This window comes from Babylonia areolata, chromosome 29 (assembly GCF_041734735.1).
Source record: "Babylonia areolata isolate BAREFJ2019XMU chromosome 29, ASM4173473v1, whole genome shotgun sequence".
NCBI classification, from domain to species: Eukaryota; Metazoa; Mollusca; class Gastropoda; order Neogastropoda; family Buccinidae; genus Babylonia; species Babylonia areolata.
The window spans coordinates 36,034,995-36,050,252 of NC_134904.1; the positions used below are offsets into that span (position 1 = coordinate 36,034,995).

The following is a 15,258-nucleotide window of genomic DNA, read 5'->3' on the forward strand; positions in this document are numbered from 1 at the left end:
TAACCCATTCACACCTGGGTGGAGTGAGGAGGAGAACTGCCCTTTGAAATATGTTACTTCCCATTAAATGTTTTGAAAAGATGCTTGTTTACAGTTGTCACCGAATTACTAGTATGGCTCAATATTACAGGTCAAATTGTTCACTGTTATCATCTATGGGCATCATGGTGAGTACCTTGCTTGTAACAAATATATTTTTCTCTCAATGAACTTTTAAAAAAAAAAGAAGAAATTTTCTTCCTAAAATTACGTTTAAGTAACATACTTACCGTGACCAACTAGTGCAGACTCCGGCAGCGGTCTGATTCCTGTCCTGCGCAAACTACTACCCACCTATGCGGAGAAAACGAAAGTAGCTATGGCCTATAACTTCCCGAAGTAGGTTACCCCCCCTTTGCACCACTGACTAGCACCCTCTTTTTCCAGCAGCCATCTTGACTCCTGCTCCTGTGCTCTGCATATGGCTAAGTTTTTTTGTATTTTCTGTCTGTCTATCGATCCTTTGGCACTCTCGTTTTGTGCCTGATGATGAATCACAACAGGTCACAAAACTACTTGCCCGATTAGGCAATCGAGCTCATATTAAGGCGCGATCACAATCGACCGACGAGCGCAGTGAATACTTAGAAAAATTTGTGTGTTGGCACTTACTTAATCTTTTTATACTTTGTTTAGCTCTCTAGTTTTTCTTTCAAGTGTCTTACCAATAATGCATCACAAGGAGGCAGTAACATCAGCAACAACTTGTTTTGCATGTCATGATGTTCCCTGTACAATTTTTTTGGGGGGGGACCTTTTAGACACAAAAATAGTGCATCACATGGAATCGGAACATGATAGTCAAGTCTTTGGTGAGTTTTGCGGTGCTGGGTCGCAGTTGTGTTCTTGTGGATGTTATTTTGTTTCGCTTTTTTTTTTTTTTTTTTTTTAACACACCCACACTTTTTTAGGACTGGCTGATCAGCTGCTTCAAACCACACCCATCCCCTCAATGACAGACACAGAGCGGCTGTCAATCATGAGTCAGCACAGCTGAAGCTCTTCCTTAAAACTTGCCCCCTTGGTCTGTCGGAGAGGCTGTCAATCATGGGTCACCACAGCAGAAGCTCTTCCTTACAACTCGCCCCCTTGGTCTGTTAGAGAGGCTGTCAGTCACCACAGCTGAAGCTCTTCCTTAAAACCTGCTCCCTTCATCTCTTGGAGAGGCTGTCAATCATGAGTCACTACAGCTGAAGCTCTTCCTTAGCCCCGTCCCCTTCATCTGTTGGAGAGGCTGTCAATCATGCATCACCACAGCTGCATCTCTTCCTTAGCCCCGCCCCCTTTGTCTGTTGGAGGGGCTGTCAATCACTCGTCAGAGCCCCCTGCAGACTCCTCCCTTTCTCCTGACTTGCCCTCTGCCTCTGAAGGACGATGGGACTTCTTGGGCGGTTCCTTCTCAGCTTCCTTCTGCAGAACCCACAGACATTAGAAAAATATATGAGTAAGTGAACACATACATACGACTATAGGCATGCGTCAGTCTCGAAAGACAATGGAGATGCTCACTGAGTGATGACTGATACAGCACTGGGTGAGGCTGGACAGGCCAATACCAGAGAGAAAATCCTTCCACACTCCACACAGATGAAGCCTGATATTGATCTGTCAGTCTGTCTGGCTTTGGGGCCTTTCTCCCTAATCTCCTGCATCGGAACATTAACTCACTCAGTACGGCCAGTCCTCTCTTCTCCTCTACACAGACCCCTCGGATGTCCAGTGGGTGTCTGAATGACCCAACCTTTAGCTTCCGTCGTCAGAATTGTGGTATTTTTTGGCAACATTCACGTCTTCAGTATAAGAGCCTTCCGCTTGCAATATTTTGATGATGGTAATTGGGGTGAAACGCTGTTAACGTCGTCTCTTTCGCCGTTCGTATGGAAAGAGTTAAGCACACATCTCTCTGGAAGTGTCCTCTGCAATGTGCACAAAGCCTGGGTAAGTGGAGATGGAGGATGAGACTGGCTTTTACCCATACAGCAGGTACCCCCCATCTCCACATCGCTGAAAATAGTCAAATGGAAATACAGAAGCTGATACCACTTGAGTTCCAGCACTGTCGCAGGAATTGCCAAATCGTTGTTGTACAGAGCCCCAAATGAACACATACGTATGCCAGTGAACATATAGGACTGTGTAGGGATTACCTTTTGTCTTCTCACTAACATTGCTGGTGGAAGCAGTGGTGTTTGTGGTGATGAAGTGTTACTTTGCTTTGGTCTTCATGCTACCCGTTTCTCTATGCTATGTGTGCAGGTGTTGGATTATGTCTTTGTATGTTTGTGAATATGTATTTTTGTTTGTGCATATGTGTGTGTGTGTGTGTGTTTGTGTGAGTGTTTGTGTGTGTGTGTGTGTGTGTGTGTGTGTGTGTGTGTGTGTGCATGTGCATGCGTGTCTGTCTGTCTGTATATGAGTGCACATTCATGTTCTTTATTTCATAAAACTATCATATCTTAGAATTTCCTTTTACTATCCACTCATACATATCCAGCTCAACTCCCCTTCGAATCAACTGTAACTTAAAAAAAACAACAACAGAAACCCACTTCATTCAATTTTCTTTTCAAGGGTTTGTCCAAGCCTCAGCTTGAAAAAAAAAACAACAAAAAAACTCATTTTCTTTGACATTCTTTTTAACTCTCTCCATACGAACAACGAAAGAGACGACGTTAACAGCGTTTCACCCCAATTACCATCATCAAAATATTGCAAGTGGAAGGCTCTTATACTGAAGAGGTGAATGTTGACAAAGAATACCACAATTCTGACGACGGAAGCTAAAGGTTGGGTCATTCAGACACCCACTGGACATCCGAGGGGTCTGTGTAGAGGAGAAGAGAGGACTGGCCGTACTGAGTGAGTTAAGGGTTTGTCCAATGCTAAGTTTAACTCTTTCACTGCCAAGCTCCTGTGTGGAAAACATTCCCCAGTGCCAAATATTTTTGAAATGATGCTCTCAGTCACAGGCTTCGGTTCAAGTCAAAACAATAGAATGGACCTGTACATTTCAAACTCGGTCAGGGGGCAAAGGTCAGTCATTGTTCTATTGGCGGGAAACTGGCTGCAGCTGTCAAGCCTTTGTTACAATGTGAAAAATGTTCTTATCAACATGACCCCTTGATGTTGACAAAAGTCATCTACAGCGGTGGACTGTCTGGTCAACTTCTTCTTCTTCTTCTGTGTTCGTGGGCTGCAACTCCCACGTTCACTTGTATATGCGCGAGTGGGCTTTTATGTGTATGACCGTTTTTAACCCGCCATGTAGGCAGCCATACTCCGCTTTCGGGGTTGTGCATGCTCGGTATGTTCTTGTTTCCATAACCCACCGAATGCTGACATGGATTACAGGATCTTTAACGTGCGTATTTGATCTTTTGCTTGCGTATACACATGAAGGGGGTTCAGGCACTGGCAGGTCTGCACATATGTTGACCTGGGAGATCGGAAAAATCTCCACCCTTTACCCACCAGGCGCCGTCACCGTGATTCGAACCCGGGACCCTCAGATTGAAAGTCCAACGCTTTAACCACTCGGCTATTGCGCCCGTCTGGTCAACAAAAGTTGCCTGTGGTGGTGAAAGAGTTAAAGAAGCAAAAAATATCTCACCTTCTTTGATTTTCGTTTCAAGGGTTTGTCCGAGTCGGAGCTCGATTCATCCGATGAGATGAACTCTTTGGACTTGAAGTCACCCCCAGTCCCACCATGTTCCGATTTGCCTGCCGTCTTCTTTGCTGTCTTCCGAGGGGTGGCGCCCTTCTTTGGTTTCTTTTTCTTCTCCGTGCCAGAGTCTCCTTCCTCGTTCTCCGACTGGTCCTTGAGTTTTTCCCGGTACTCCGCGACGGCGACTTCATAGTCGGCTTTTGCTTTCTTGGCTTTCATTTCCCATTCCTGCAGTGGCAAAAATAACTGTCATCTTCACACAAAACAAAAACAAGATCATGGGGTGGGAGCGACTGAATTTTGTAATTTTGAAAAGTTTGTGCAACCAGGGGTCCAGGGTCCAGTAAACATGAGTTAGTGTCTTAAAACCGAAATAAAGTAAAACAGGGGGGGTAATTTCCCTTTTTTACTATCTGCACCAAAACGTTTGCAAAATAAATAAAACTTCCATGCTGAGCAAAATAAGTTCCTGTTTGAACAGAAAATGATAATAATGACTGCTCTTGTTGTTGGGTCAGAATATCAGATCAAAGTGCCAAGTTTAGAGAATACAAAAAATATAACAGTAAATGCAGTTTGCATATAATTAGGCTTCATTTTTTATTTTTTTGTGCCCATCCCAGAGGTGCAAATTGTTTCAAACAAGATGACTGGAACGAACTGAATTTTTCCTATTTTTATGCCAAATTTGGTGTCAACTGACAAAGTATTTGCAGAGAAAATGCCAATGTTAAAGTTTACCGCGGACACACAGACACAAACAACCGAACACTGGGTTAAAACATAGACTCACTTTGTTTACACAAGTGAGTCAAAAAAGAAAAAGGTGAACACTGAACCACAAACTCACCGACTTGTCCTTCAGTTCCTTCCACAGCTCACCGCCGATCTTGGTGACCTCGGTGACGGAGATGCCAGGGTTATCCCTCTTGATGCTCTCCCGATGATCGTTGAGCCACAGGAAGTAGGCGGACAGCGGCCGCTTGGGGGCGTTGGGGTCCTTGGTGCTCTTCTTTGTCTTGCGCTGCTGCCTGCGAGGGGGGGGTCCCTCCGGCTGGTTTGGGAGAGACATTTTTGTGTTGGGTTGTGGTGATTGTGGTTGTGGTTGTGGTTTTCTTGCAGTTGTGGTTTTTGTGGTTTTGTTGTGGTTGCGTTGTGCTGTGTTGTGTTGTGGTTGTGTTGTGGTTGTGGTTCTAGTGTGGTTGTGTTGTGTTGTGTTGTGTTATGGTTGTGGTTGTGGTTTTGTTGTGGTTGTGTTGTGTGAGAGACATGATTTGCATTATATTGTGGTACACTGCATTGCATCCCATTACGTTAGATTGGACTGGATTGGATTGGATTGGATTGGATTGGATTGGATTGCATTGCATTCCATTGGATTGCACTGCACTGCAAAGCATCGTCATAACAGATTTCTCTGTGTGAAATTAGGGCTGCTCTACCTGGGGAAAGTGTGTGTCTCCACCCTTTTTAAAAAAAAAAAGAAGAAAAATTCTCTCCCCACAAATTTATTTGTTTTCCAATCAAAGTGGGTTTTTTTCTGTAGAATTTTGCTAAGGACATCCCTTTTGTTGCTGTGGATTCTTTAACATGGACTAAGTGTATGTTAAACACAGGAACTTGTGGTTTATCATCTCATCTGAATGACTAGTGCCAAGAACACCACTCAAGGTCTAACGGAGGAGAGAAGAAAATTCAGGCATATGAGAGATTCAGTACTATACTTTCAGATTCTCTTGCTTGCCTCCACAGTTCCATCGACAGCATCAGTGACTTAGACCATGATTTGAAATGCTGGACTGGAGAAGCACCAGCAATGCTTAACAAACTGAACAAAATATGGAGCAGCGATACAAAATTCCGTGGGCCTAAAAAACTGAAATTCTATATATTCAAATGTCCTGTATACGCTCCTCTACAGCTGTGAATCTTGGCAACTTTAGACCAGACATGAGAAAGAAAAAAAGGATACCTTTGACACCAAATGCCTTAAGTGAGATCCCAGCTGGAAATTAACAAACAATGAGGCCAGGACATGAAATGATTAACAAATAGTGTCTGGGATTGTTCCAATGTACCTTTTATTTACCTGTGTGCTAGCTGAATTGGCAGCGTAAGCAGCACTGACTTGAAGTTGTGTACCTTGTGAATGGAGAGAGTTACCACTCCTTTACCATTTGTTCATCATTTCATCTCCTGGCCTCATTGTTTGTTAATTTCCGGTTGAAAAACCACCAAGGCAACCATGTGTTTGTTTTGTATTGTCCATGTGTTCTGTGTGGCTTGTTCAGGATTAAAGAGGCTATACCAGTCTTGAATAAAAGCATATTTGTGTTTGCACATTTCTTCTGTCTTTGCTGCTGTGTGCACATGTCAGATGATCGGTGTAAGGACAGGCCCGGCGCTTCCTTTTTTGAGGAAGTGTCTGGCTCTGTCCCAATGTACCTTTTATTTAACTGTGTACAAACTGAATCGGTAGCATAGGCAGCACTGACTTGAGGTTGTGTGCCTTGTGAATGGAGCGAGTTACCACTCTTTACTATTTGTTAACGAGATCCCACCCATCAAACGGCATGGTTTTATTTCAAATGAGTTAGAGAGAGATCCCACTGGCTTCTTACATCAACCATTATTTAAAATCTGTGTCTCAGCTGGCTGGGAGAGGTACGGAGGCTCCCCACAACAAGAATCACATGCCTAGCTGTGAACTGGGCACCTACAGGTCCGAGAAAAAGGGGATGGCCTGAGATGAACTAGCGGCAAACTGTGGAGAGAGACTTTAGGATTTGTCAATCGACGATAAGGTGACACCAGCAAACTGGCTGAGGACCTTGTGATTATGGAAGAACTTTGACTGCCTTAACTCTCTCCATACGAACGGCGAAAGAGACGACGTTAACAGCGTTTCATCCCAATTACCATCATCAAAATATTGCAAGCGGAATGCTCTTATACAGAAGAGGTGAATGTTAACAAAGAATACCACAGTTCTGACGACGGAAGCTAAAGGTTGGGTCATTCAGACACCCACTGCACATCCGAGGGGTCTATGTAGAGGAGAAGAGAGGACTGGCCGTACTGAGTGAGTTAAGCACTGAACAACACAAAAGCATCTAAATCTATAATAGTAATAACAAAGATGGATTCCTAATGCCTATCCACTGCAACAAAGTCACGGTTCTTTAGAACGGAAGCTGGATTTTTTTCATGCGCAATGAGAAATGACCCATCTCAGCAAGGCTAAAATCACCTTCAGAATGCTGAACAACATGTGGATAACCCTGGCACAGCACCAACACCAAGGTGAGAATTTACCAGAGTTGTGACGGGCGCAATAGCCGAATGGTTAAAGCGTTGGACTTTCAATCTGAGGGTCCCGGGTTCGAATCACGGTGACGGCGCCTGGTGGGTAAAGGGTGGAGATTTTTACAATCTCCCAGGTCAACATATGTGCAGACCTGCTTAGTGCCTGAACCCCCTTCGTGTGTAAACACATGCAGAAGATCAAATACGCACGTTAAAGATCCTGTAATCCATGTCAGCGTTCGGTGGGTTATGGAAACAAGAAAATACCCAGCATGCACACCCCCGAAAACGGAGTATGGCTGCCTACATGGCGGGGTAAAAACGGTCATGCACGTAAAAGCCCACTAGTGTACATACGAGTGAACGTGGGAGTTGCAGCCCACGAACAAAGAAGAAGAAGAAGAAGACCAGAGTTGTGAACTTTCCACACTGCTCCTATGGCTCAGAACGCTAGAAGATGACTGACACTGATCCAACAGAGCTGTCAACATTCCACACAAAACACCTCTGAAGAATCCCGAGAATCTACTGTCCCAATACCATCTGTAATCAACAACTATGCGCCCAGTGCTATAATGGAGACCACTATCAAGAGAAGGAAGTGGAAATGGATTGGACAGGTCGACCGGCGCAATCTGAGGGTCCCGGGTGACGGCGCCTGGTGGGTAAAAGGTGGAGATTTTTACGATCTCCCAGGTCAACATATGTGCAGACCTGCTAGTGCCTTAACCCCCTTCGTGTGTAAATGCATGCAGAAGATCAAATGCGCACGTTAAAGATCCTGTAATCCATGTCAGCGTTCAGTGGGTTATGGAAACAAGAACATACCCAGCATGCACACCCCTGAAAGCGGAGTATGGCTGCCTACATGGCGGGGTAAAAACGGTCATACACGTAAAAGCCCACTTGTGTACATGCGAGTGAACGTGGGAATTGCAGCCCACGAACGCAGAAGAAGAAGATTGGACAGGTCATGTGAAGAGAACAAGGTAACATAGCCAGGACAGCCCTTCACTGGACACCAGAAGGTAGATAGATTTGTATTTGTATTTCTTTTTATCACAACAGATTTCTCTGTGTGAAATTCGGGCTGCTCTCCCCAGGGAGAGTGCGCCACTACAGTACAGCGCCACCCTATTTTTTTTTTCTTTTTTGTATTTTTTCCTGCATGCAGTTTTATTTGTTTTTCTTATCGAAGTGGATTTTTTGACAGAATTTTGCCAGGAACAACCCTTTTGTTGCCGTGGGTTCTTTTACGTGCGTTAAGTGCATGCTGCACATGGGACCTCGGTTTATCGTCTCATCCGAATGACTAGCGTCCAGACCACCACTCAAGGTCTAAGTGGAGGGGGAGAAAATATCGGCGGCTGAGCTGTGATTCGAACCAGCGTGCTCAGATTCTCTCACTTCCCAGGCGGACATGTTACCTCTAGACCATCACTCCAATTTTTATCACTGCAGTTGCATGCATCCTAATTTCTACTGTATCTGTGTTTGTCTATGATTTTCGATTTATGTTCGCATCTTGTTATGTACTACCCCCCCTCCCAATATTCCTTGTGACCCCGGTACACTTTGTTAATAAAGACATATTCTATTCTATTCTCACTATTATCATCATTATCATTACCATTATCATATCATCATCATCATCACTATTGCTGTCGTTGACTCACCACAGTCTTGGCGTTCTTGCCTTTCTTCTTGTCCTTCTTCTCCTTCTTCTCCTTCTCTTTCAGCATCTGTTTCCTCTCCCGCTCTCTTTCTCGTCGCTCCTCAGCGGCAGAGGCGTCACTGTCAAAGCCGGAGCCGGCGCTGTAGTCGGAGTCGGAGTCCTCAGAGGAGGTGGTCGGAGGGTTGCTGTCATACCTGTATAGAAGTGTGATGTCATGTCAGTGTGAGAGTTTTGCTTGGCCGTTTCTCAAGGAGGTTTCATTGCTTCCTGACAAAACCAATGTACATTTCACCACCTCTGCCAGATTTTGTTATTTATTTATATATTTATTTATTTTATTTTATTATTATCTTATTATTTTTTGTTGTACGCTTATAGTTGACTTCATCAAGTTTTTGCACCTTATACATATTATCAGTAGTAGTAGTAGTTCTTTTTTATGTATTTATCTTCTTTTTTTTTCTTTTTTTTCTCAGGGCCTGACTAAGCGTGTTGGGTTACACTGCTGGTCAGGCATCTGCTTGGCAGATGTGGTGTAGCGTATATGGATTTATCCGAACGCAGTGACGCCTCCTTGAGCTACTGAAAACTGAAACTGAAAAAACTGCCAGGCAGTCTATGCCAGACCACCAGCATAAGCCAACATGCTTGGTCAGGCGCTGAGCGCAAGTGTGTGTGTTTGCTGTACCTATCAGAGTGGATTTCTCGGACAGAATTTTGCCCAGAGGACAACACTCTTGTCGCCGTGGGTTCTTTTTCAGTGTGCAAAGTGTGTGCTGCAGACTGAAGTTTTCAGTGTCAGTTTCTCAAGGAGGTGTCACTGCGTTCGGACAAAATCTATACACGCTACACCACCTCTGCCAGGCACATGCCTGACCAGCGGCATAACCCAGCACGCTTAAGTCAGGCACTGAGCGCAAGCGTGTGTACTTTCTCGAACATAATTCTCCAAGGAACAGCAACACTCTTGTTGCCATGGGTTTTGTGTTTGAAGTGTGCAAAAGTGTGTGTGCTGCATGCTGAAACCTTGGTTTATTGTCTCATCCGAGTGACCCTCATGGATTAAAGTATTGACAGTGAAAGCTACGCAAGTGAGTAGCCTTCTTTGACTGAGAGATCGGTTTAACTTGGTAATAATAATAATAATAATAATAATAAAAATAATGGATACTTATATAGCACACTATCCAGAAATCTGCTCTAGGTGCTTTACAAAAACGCTTTTGTTAACATAAAACATTACATCTATGTTACATACACACACCAAAATGTGACTACACACACACACACACACACACACACTGCATACATACATTTTAACATACATGTGTATCTAACAGCTACCCTAACACATACGCACACATAGGCAGGCACAAACTTACATAAACACACGCACACACAATACACATTCATATACATGTATGTAGTTATGTACACATACATATGTATACACACATAGTCAAGCACAGCTAACGCAAAGGAAGTGGACCTGCCACAATTGAGTTTATTGCTGAGGGAAAAGGTGAGTTTTGAGACGAGATATAAAAGATGCGAGGGAATCAGAATGACGGAGGTCATCAGGGAGCTTGTTCCACGTCTTTGGCGATTGAAAAGAAAACGATCTGTGTCCATAGGTCTTACTTCTGATGTGAGGTATCCTGAGAAGTCGAATATCATAGGAAGAACGGAGCTGGCGAGACGGGGTATAGATATGGAGGAGTTCAGAAAGATACTTGGGGCCACATCCGTTGACTGCAGAAAAGGTCAGAGTGGATAGCTTATAGTCTATTCAATCAGAAACAGGCAGCCAGTGAAGAGACTGAGGGAGAGGAGAAACATGGTCAAATTTAGAAGCTCTGCAAATGAGTCTGGCAGCGTTATTCTGAATTCGTTGGAGTCTGTCTAACAGATATTTGGTAGTCATAAAGTATTGGCAGGTAGTCTGTCTAACAGGTATTTGGTAGTCATAAAGTATTGGCAGGTAGTCTGTCTAACAGGTATTTGGTAGTCAAAGTACTGGGCAGGTAGTCTGTCTAACAGATATTTGGTAGTCATAAAGTACTGGCAGGTAGTCTGTCTAACAGATATTTGGTAGTCATAAAGTATTGGCAGGTAGTCTGTCTAACAGATATTTGGTAGTCATAAAGTATTGGCAGGTAGTCTGTCTAACAGATATTTGGTAGTCATAAAGTATTGGCAGGTAGTCTGTCTAAGAGATATTTGGTAGTCATAAAGTATTGGCAGGTAATCGTATTGACCATTCTGCTACCTTCCTCATGTACAACAGTGTGAAGCCACGCTGACATCAGAGAATAAATGCACGTAAGGATTAACCCTCCATCCAAAAAATATTTTTTTACAAAAAAGATTTTGTTCAAATTTTCTGTATTCCATATTCTTCATTTCCATTATTACTATTATCATCATTATTATCATTATCATTATTACTATCATAAGTAGTAGTAGTATCATTATTACTATCACTGGTATTATTATTATTATCGTCATCAATGTTACTTTATTATAAATATTAGACTATTATGACAAGATATTTCCAGAGCCCATAACTATTGAGCACTATATGCTTCACAACGATACTTGAAATTTATTCTAAAAGAAATTGATACATGAGTAATACACCGACAAAAACAAACAAATTAATGCTCATTATATCTGAAGTGCATGGGTGTGACACACACACACACACACATACACACACACAAATACATATTCGAAGGTGAAACAGATTAAGAAAAAAAAAAATCTAACAATGACACACAAGCAACACAAAAAATAAACAATCTCTCCATTTCTCGAGGGTAGGCCCTAAATAAGTATCCATATCACTATCATCATCATCATCATCATTTATACAGACCATAAAAAAAATTATGAAGGCGCAGAAATAAACATCCAGAAACAGCTGACTTACTCTTCAGCCACTTCACTGCCGCTCTCACCAGGGTTGAAGGATTCATCTGTGCAGGGAATACAGAATAACAATAATAATAATGGTATTTATATAGCGCTGAATCTTGTGCAGAGACAAATCAAAGCGCTTTCGCACCAGTCATTCACACGCATGCAGAACTCTAAACCTGTAGAAACTAAAGACAAGGAAGGGCAGCAGGCAAGGGAGGCTATTTTGGTTGGGAAGAGGTGGGTTTTAAGGAGAAATTCATTTGTCACGGTGTGAAATGCATGAACAATACGCAGGAATCAGTCATTCAACATGTACACATGAAAGCCATAGACTGCTTAGATGTTAACCTGGAGCAAAACCCTGCATACAATCAATAATCACAGCAGTCAACAACAAAACAACATGTGTATGTGTGTGGGTGAGTGTGGGTATTTATGTGGGGTTTTTTTTTGTTTTTTTGTTTTGTTGTGTGTGTGTGTGTGTGTGTGTGTGTGTGTGTGCGTGTGTGTGTGTGTGCTACACACAGACAGTACCACATAAACACAACACCACCACTACCACCACCAATATCTTTAGCAGCAACATTAACATCAATGTTTGTTGTCATCATCAATACCATCATCCTTGATCATTACCATTACCGTCACCATCATCGTCATCACCCACATCTTTCTCATCATCATCATCATCCTTTGTTGTTATCATCAATACTTACATCACTGGTCAGCATCACCCTCATCACTGTCACCACCATCACCGTTATCACCAACACCATCACTATCATTACCCCCCCAAACCATCATTATCATCATCAGTGTCGTCATCATCATCCTTTGATGTCATCATCAGTACTCACATCACTGATCATCAACACCTTTTATCACTGTCATCACCATCAGCGTCACCACTATCATAGTCATCATCAGACGGGCGCAATGGCCGAGCGGTTAAAGCGCTGGACTCTTAATCTGAGGGTCCCGGGTTCGAATCTTGGTTATGGCGCCTGGTGGGTAAAGGGTGGAGATTTTTTCTGATCTCCCAGGTCAACATATGTGCAGACCTGCTGGTGCCTGAACCCCCCCTCGTGTGTATACGTAAGCAGAAGATCAAATACGCACGTTAGAGATCCTGTAATCCGTGTCAGTGGTTGGTGGGTTATGGAAACAAGAACACACCCAGCATGCACACACACACACACACACCCCTCACCACCACCCCCTGACCCCCCGAAAATGGAGTATGGCTGCCTACATGGCAGGGTAAAAACGGTCATACACAAAAAAGCCCACTTGTGAACGTACGAGTGAATGTGGGAGTTGCAGTTCACAAACAAAGAAGAAGAAGTGAAGAAGATAGTCATCATCACCCCACCACAACCATCATCATCATCATCCTTTGTCATCATCATCAATACTCACATCAATGATCATCATCACCATCACCACCATCATCATCATCATCATCACTATCACCAAAATTCCACCCCCCCACCCCCCACCCCCCACACCATCCTCACCACCACCACCATCATCATCATCATCATCATTCTTTGTCATCATCATAAATACTCACATCAATGATCATCATCACCATCACCATCATCATCATTACCATCACCACTGTCACAACCATCACCATCACCCCTGTCACAACCATCACCATCACCACAACCATCATCGTTGTCACCATCATCACAACCATCACCATCACCACTGTCACAACCATCACCATCACCCCTGTCACAACCATCACCATCACCCCTGTCACAACCATCATCGTCGTCACCATCATCACAACCATCACCACTGTCACAACCATCACCATCACCACTGTCACAACCATCACCATCACCACTGTCACAACCATCACCATCGCCCCTGTCACAACCATCATCGTCGTCACCATCATCACAACCATCACCACTGTCACAACCATCACCATCACCACTGTCACAACCATCACCACCATCATCATCATCACCACAACCATCACCACTGTCACAACCATCACCACCACCATCATCATCATCATCAGCCCCCAACCCCCCCCCCCCCATCATTATCATCCTTTGTTATCATCATCCATACTCACATCACTAATCACCATCATCCCCCCACCACTGTCACCACCAACACCATCACCACAACCATCATCGTCGTCACCATCAAACTCACCACCACCACCATCATCATATTCAGTATCATTATCATAACCATCATCATCATCCTCTGTTGTCATCATCAACACCCACATCAGTGAATATCATCAACATCAACACTGTCACCACCATCACCACCATCATCACCACCATCACCACCACCACTACCATCATCATCATCACCACCATCACCACCACCACCATCATCACCACCACCACCACCACTGTCACCATCATCATCATCACCACAACCATCACCACCATCATCATCATCACCATCACACCTGTCACAACTATCACCATCAACACAACCATCACCACTGTCACAACCATCACCATCACCATCATCACAACCATCACCATCATCATCATCACCATTATTATCATCCTTTATCATCATCCATACTCACATCACTGATCACCATCATCCCCACCACTGTCACCACCAACACCATCATCACAACCATCATCGTCGTCACCATCAAACTCACCACCACCACCATCATCATATTCAGTATCATTATCATAACCATCATCATCATCATCCTCTGTTGTCATCATCAACACCCACATCAGTGAATATCATCAACATCAACACTGTCACCACCATCACCGTCACTACTGTCATTATCATCATCACCACCATCACCACCACCACCACCATCATCATCATCACCATCACCACCACCACTACCATCATCATCATCACCACCATCACCACCACCACCACCATCATCACCACCACCACCACCACCATCATCACCACCACCACCACCACCATCATCATCACCATTACCCCCACAACCACTATCATCATTATTGGCATCCTTTGTCATCATCATCAACACTCACATCACTGATCATCATGCACTCACCACTGTCACAACCATCATAATCATCATCATCATCATCATCATCATCACCACCACCACCACCACCATCATCATCATCACCACCACCAACACCACCACCACCATCATCAGCATCATCATCATCATCATCACCACCACCACCATCATCATCATCATCACCACCACTACCATCATCATTATCGTCATCATTACCCCCACCACCACCATCATCATTATTGGCATCCTTTGTCATCATCATCAACACTCACATCACTGATCATCATGCACTCACCACTGTCACAACCATCATAATCATCATCATCATCATCATCATCATCACCACCACCACCACCATCATCATCATCACCACCACCAACACCACCACCACCATCATCAGCATCATCATCATCACCACCATCACCATCACCACCACCACCATCATCATCATCATCACCACCACTACCATCATCATTATCGTCATCATTACCCCCACCACCACCATCATCATTATTGGCATCCTTTGTCATCATCATCAACACTCACATCACTGATCATCTTGCACTCACCACTGTCACAACCATCATCATCACCATCATCATCATCACCACCACCACCACCACCACCACCACCATCACCATCAGT

General features: G+C 43.8%; 1 protein-coding gene across 2 annotated transcripts in view; it reads right to left on the reverse strand.

Annotated features, from left to right (window-relative positions):
• Positions 1 to 229: 229 nt before the first annotated feature.
• The window catches only part of LOC143302222 (FACT complex subunit SSRP1-like), a 37,167-nt gene continuing 22,138 nt past the window's right edge, over positions 230 to 15,258 (reverse strand). For both annotated transcript variants that reach the window (XM_076616798.1, XM_076616797.1), the window contains exons 12-16: positions 11,617 to 11,662; positions 8,686 to 8,878; positions 4,554 to 4,757; positions 3,650 to 3,931; positions 230 to 1,449 (exon numbers count right to left, since the gene is read on the reverse strand). In XM_076616798.1, coding sequence (XP_076472913.1) covers positions 1,348 to 1,449; positions 3,650 to 3,931; positions 4,554 to 4,757; positions 8,686 to 8,878; positions 11,617 to 11,662 — 827 coding nt within the window. In that variant the 3' untranslated portion in view covers positions 230 to 1,347. The remainder of the gene's footprint in view (positions 1,450 to 3,649; positions 3,932 to 4,553; positions 4,758 to 8,685; positions 8,879 to 11,616; positions 11,663 to 15,258) is intronic.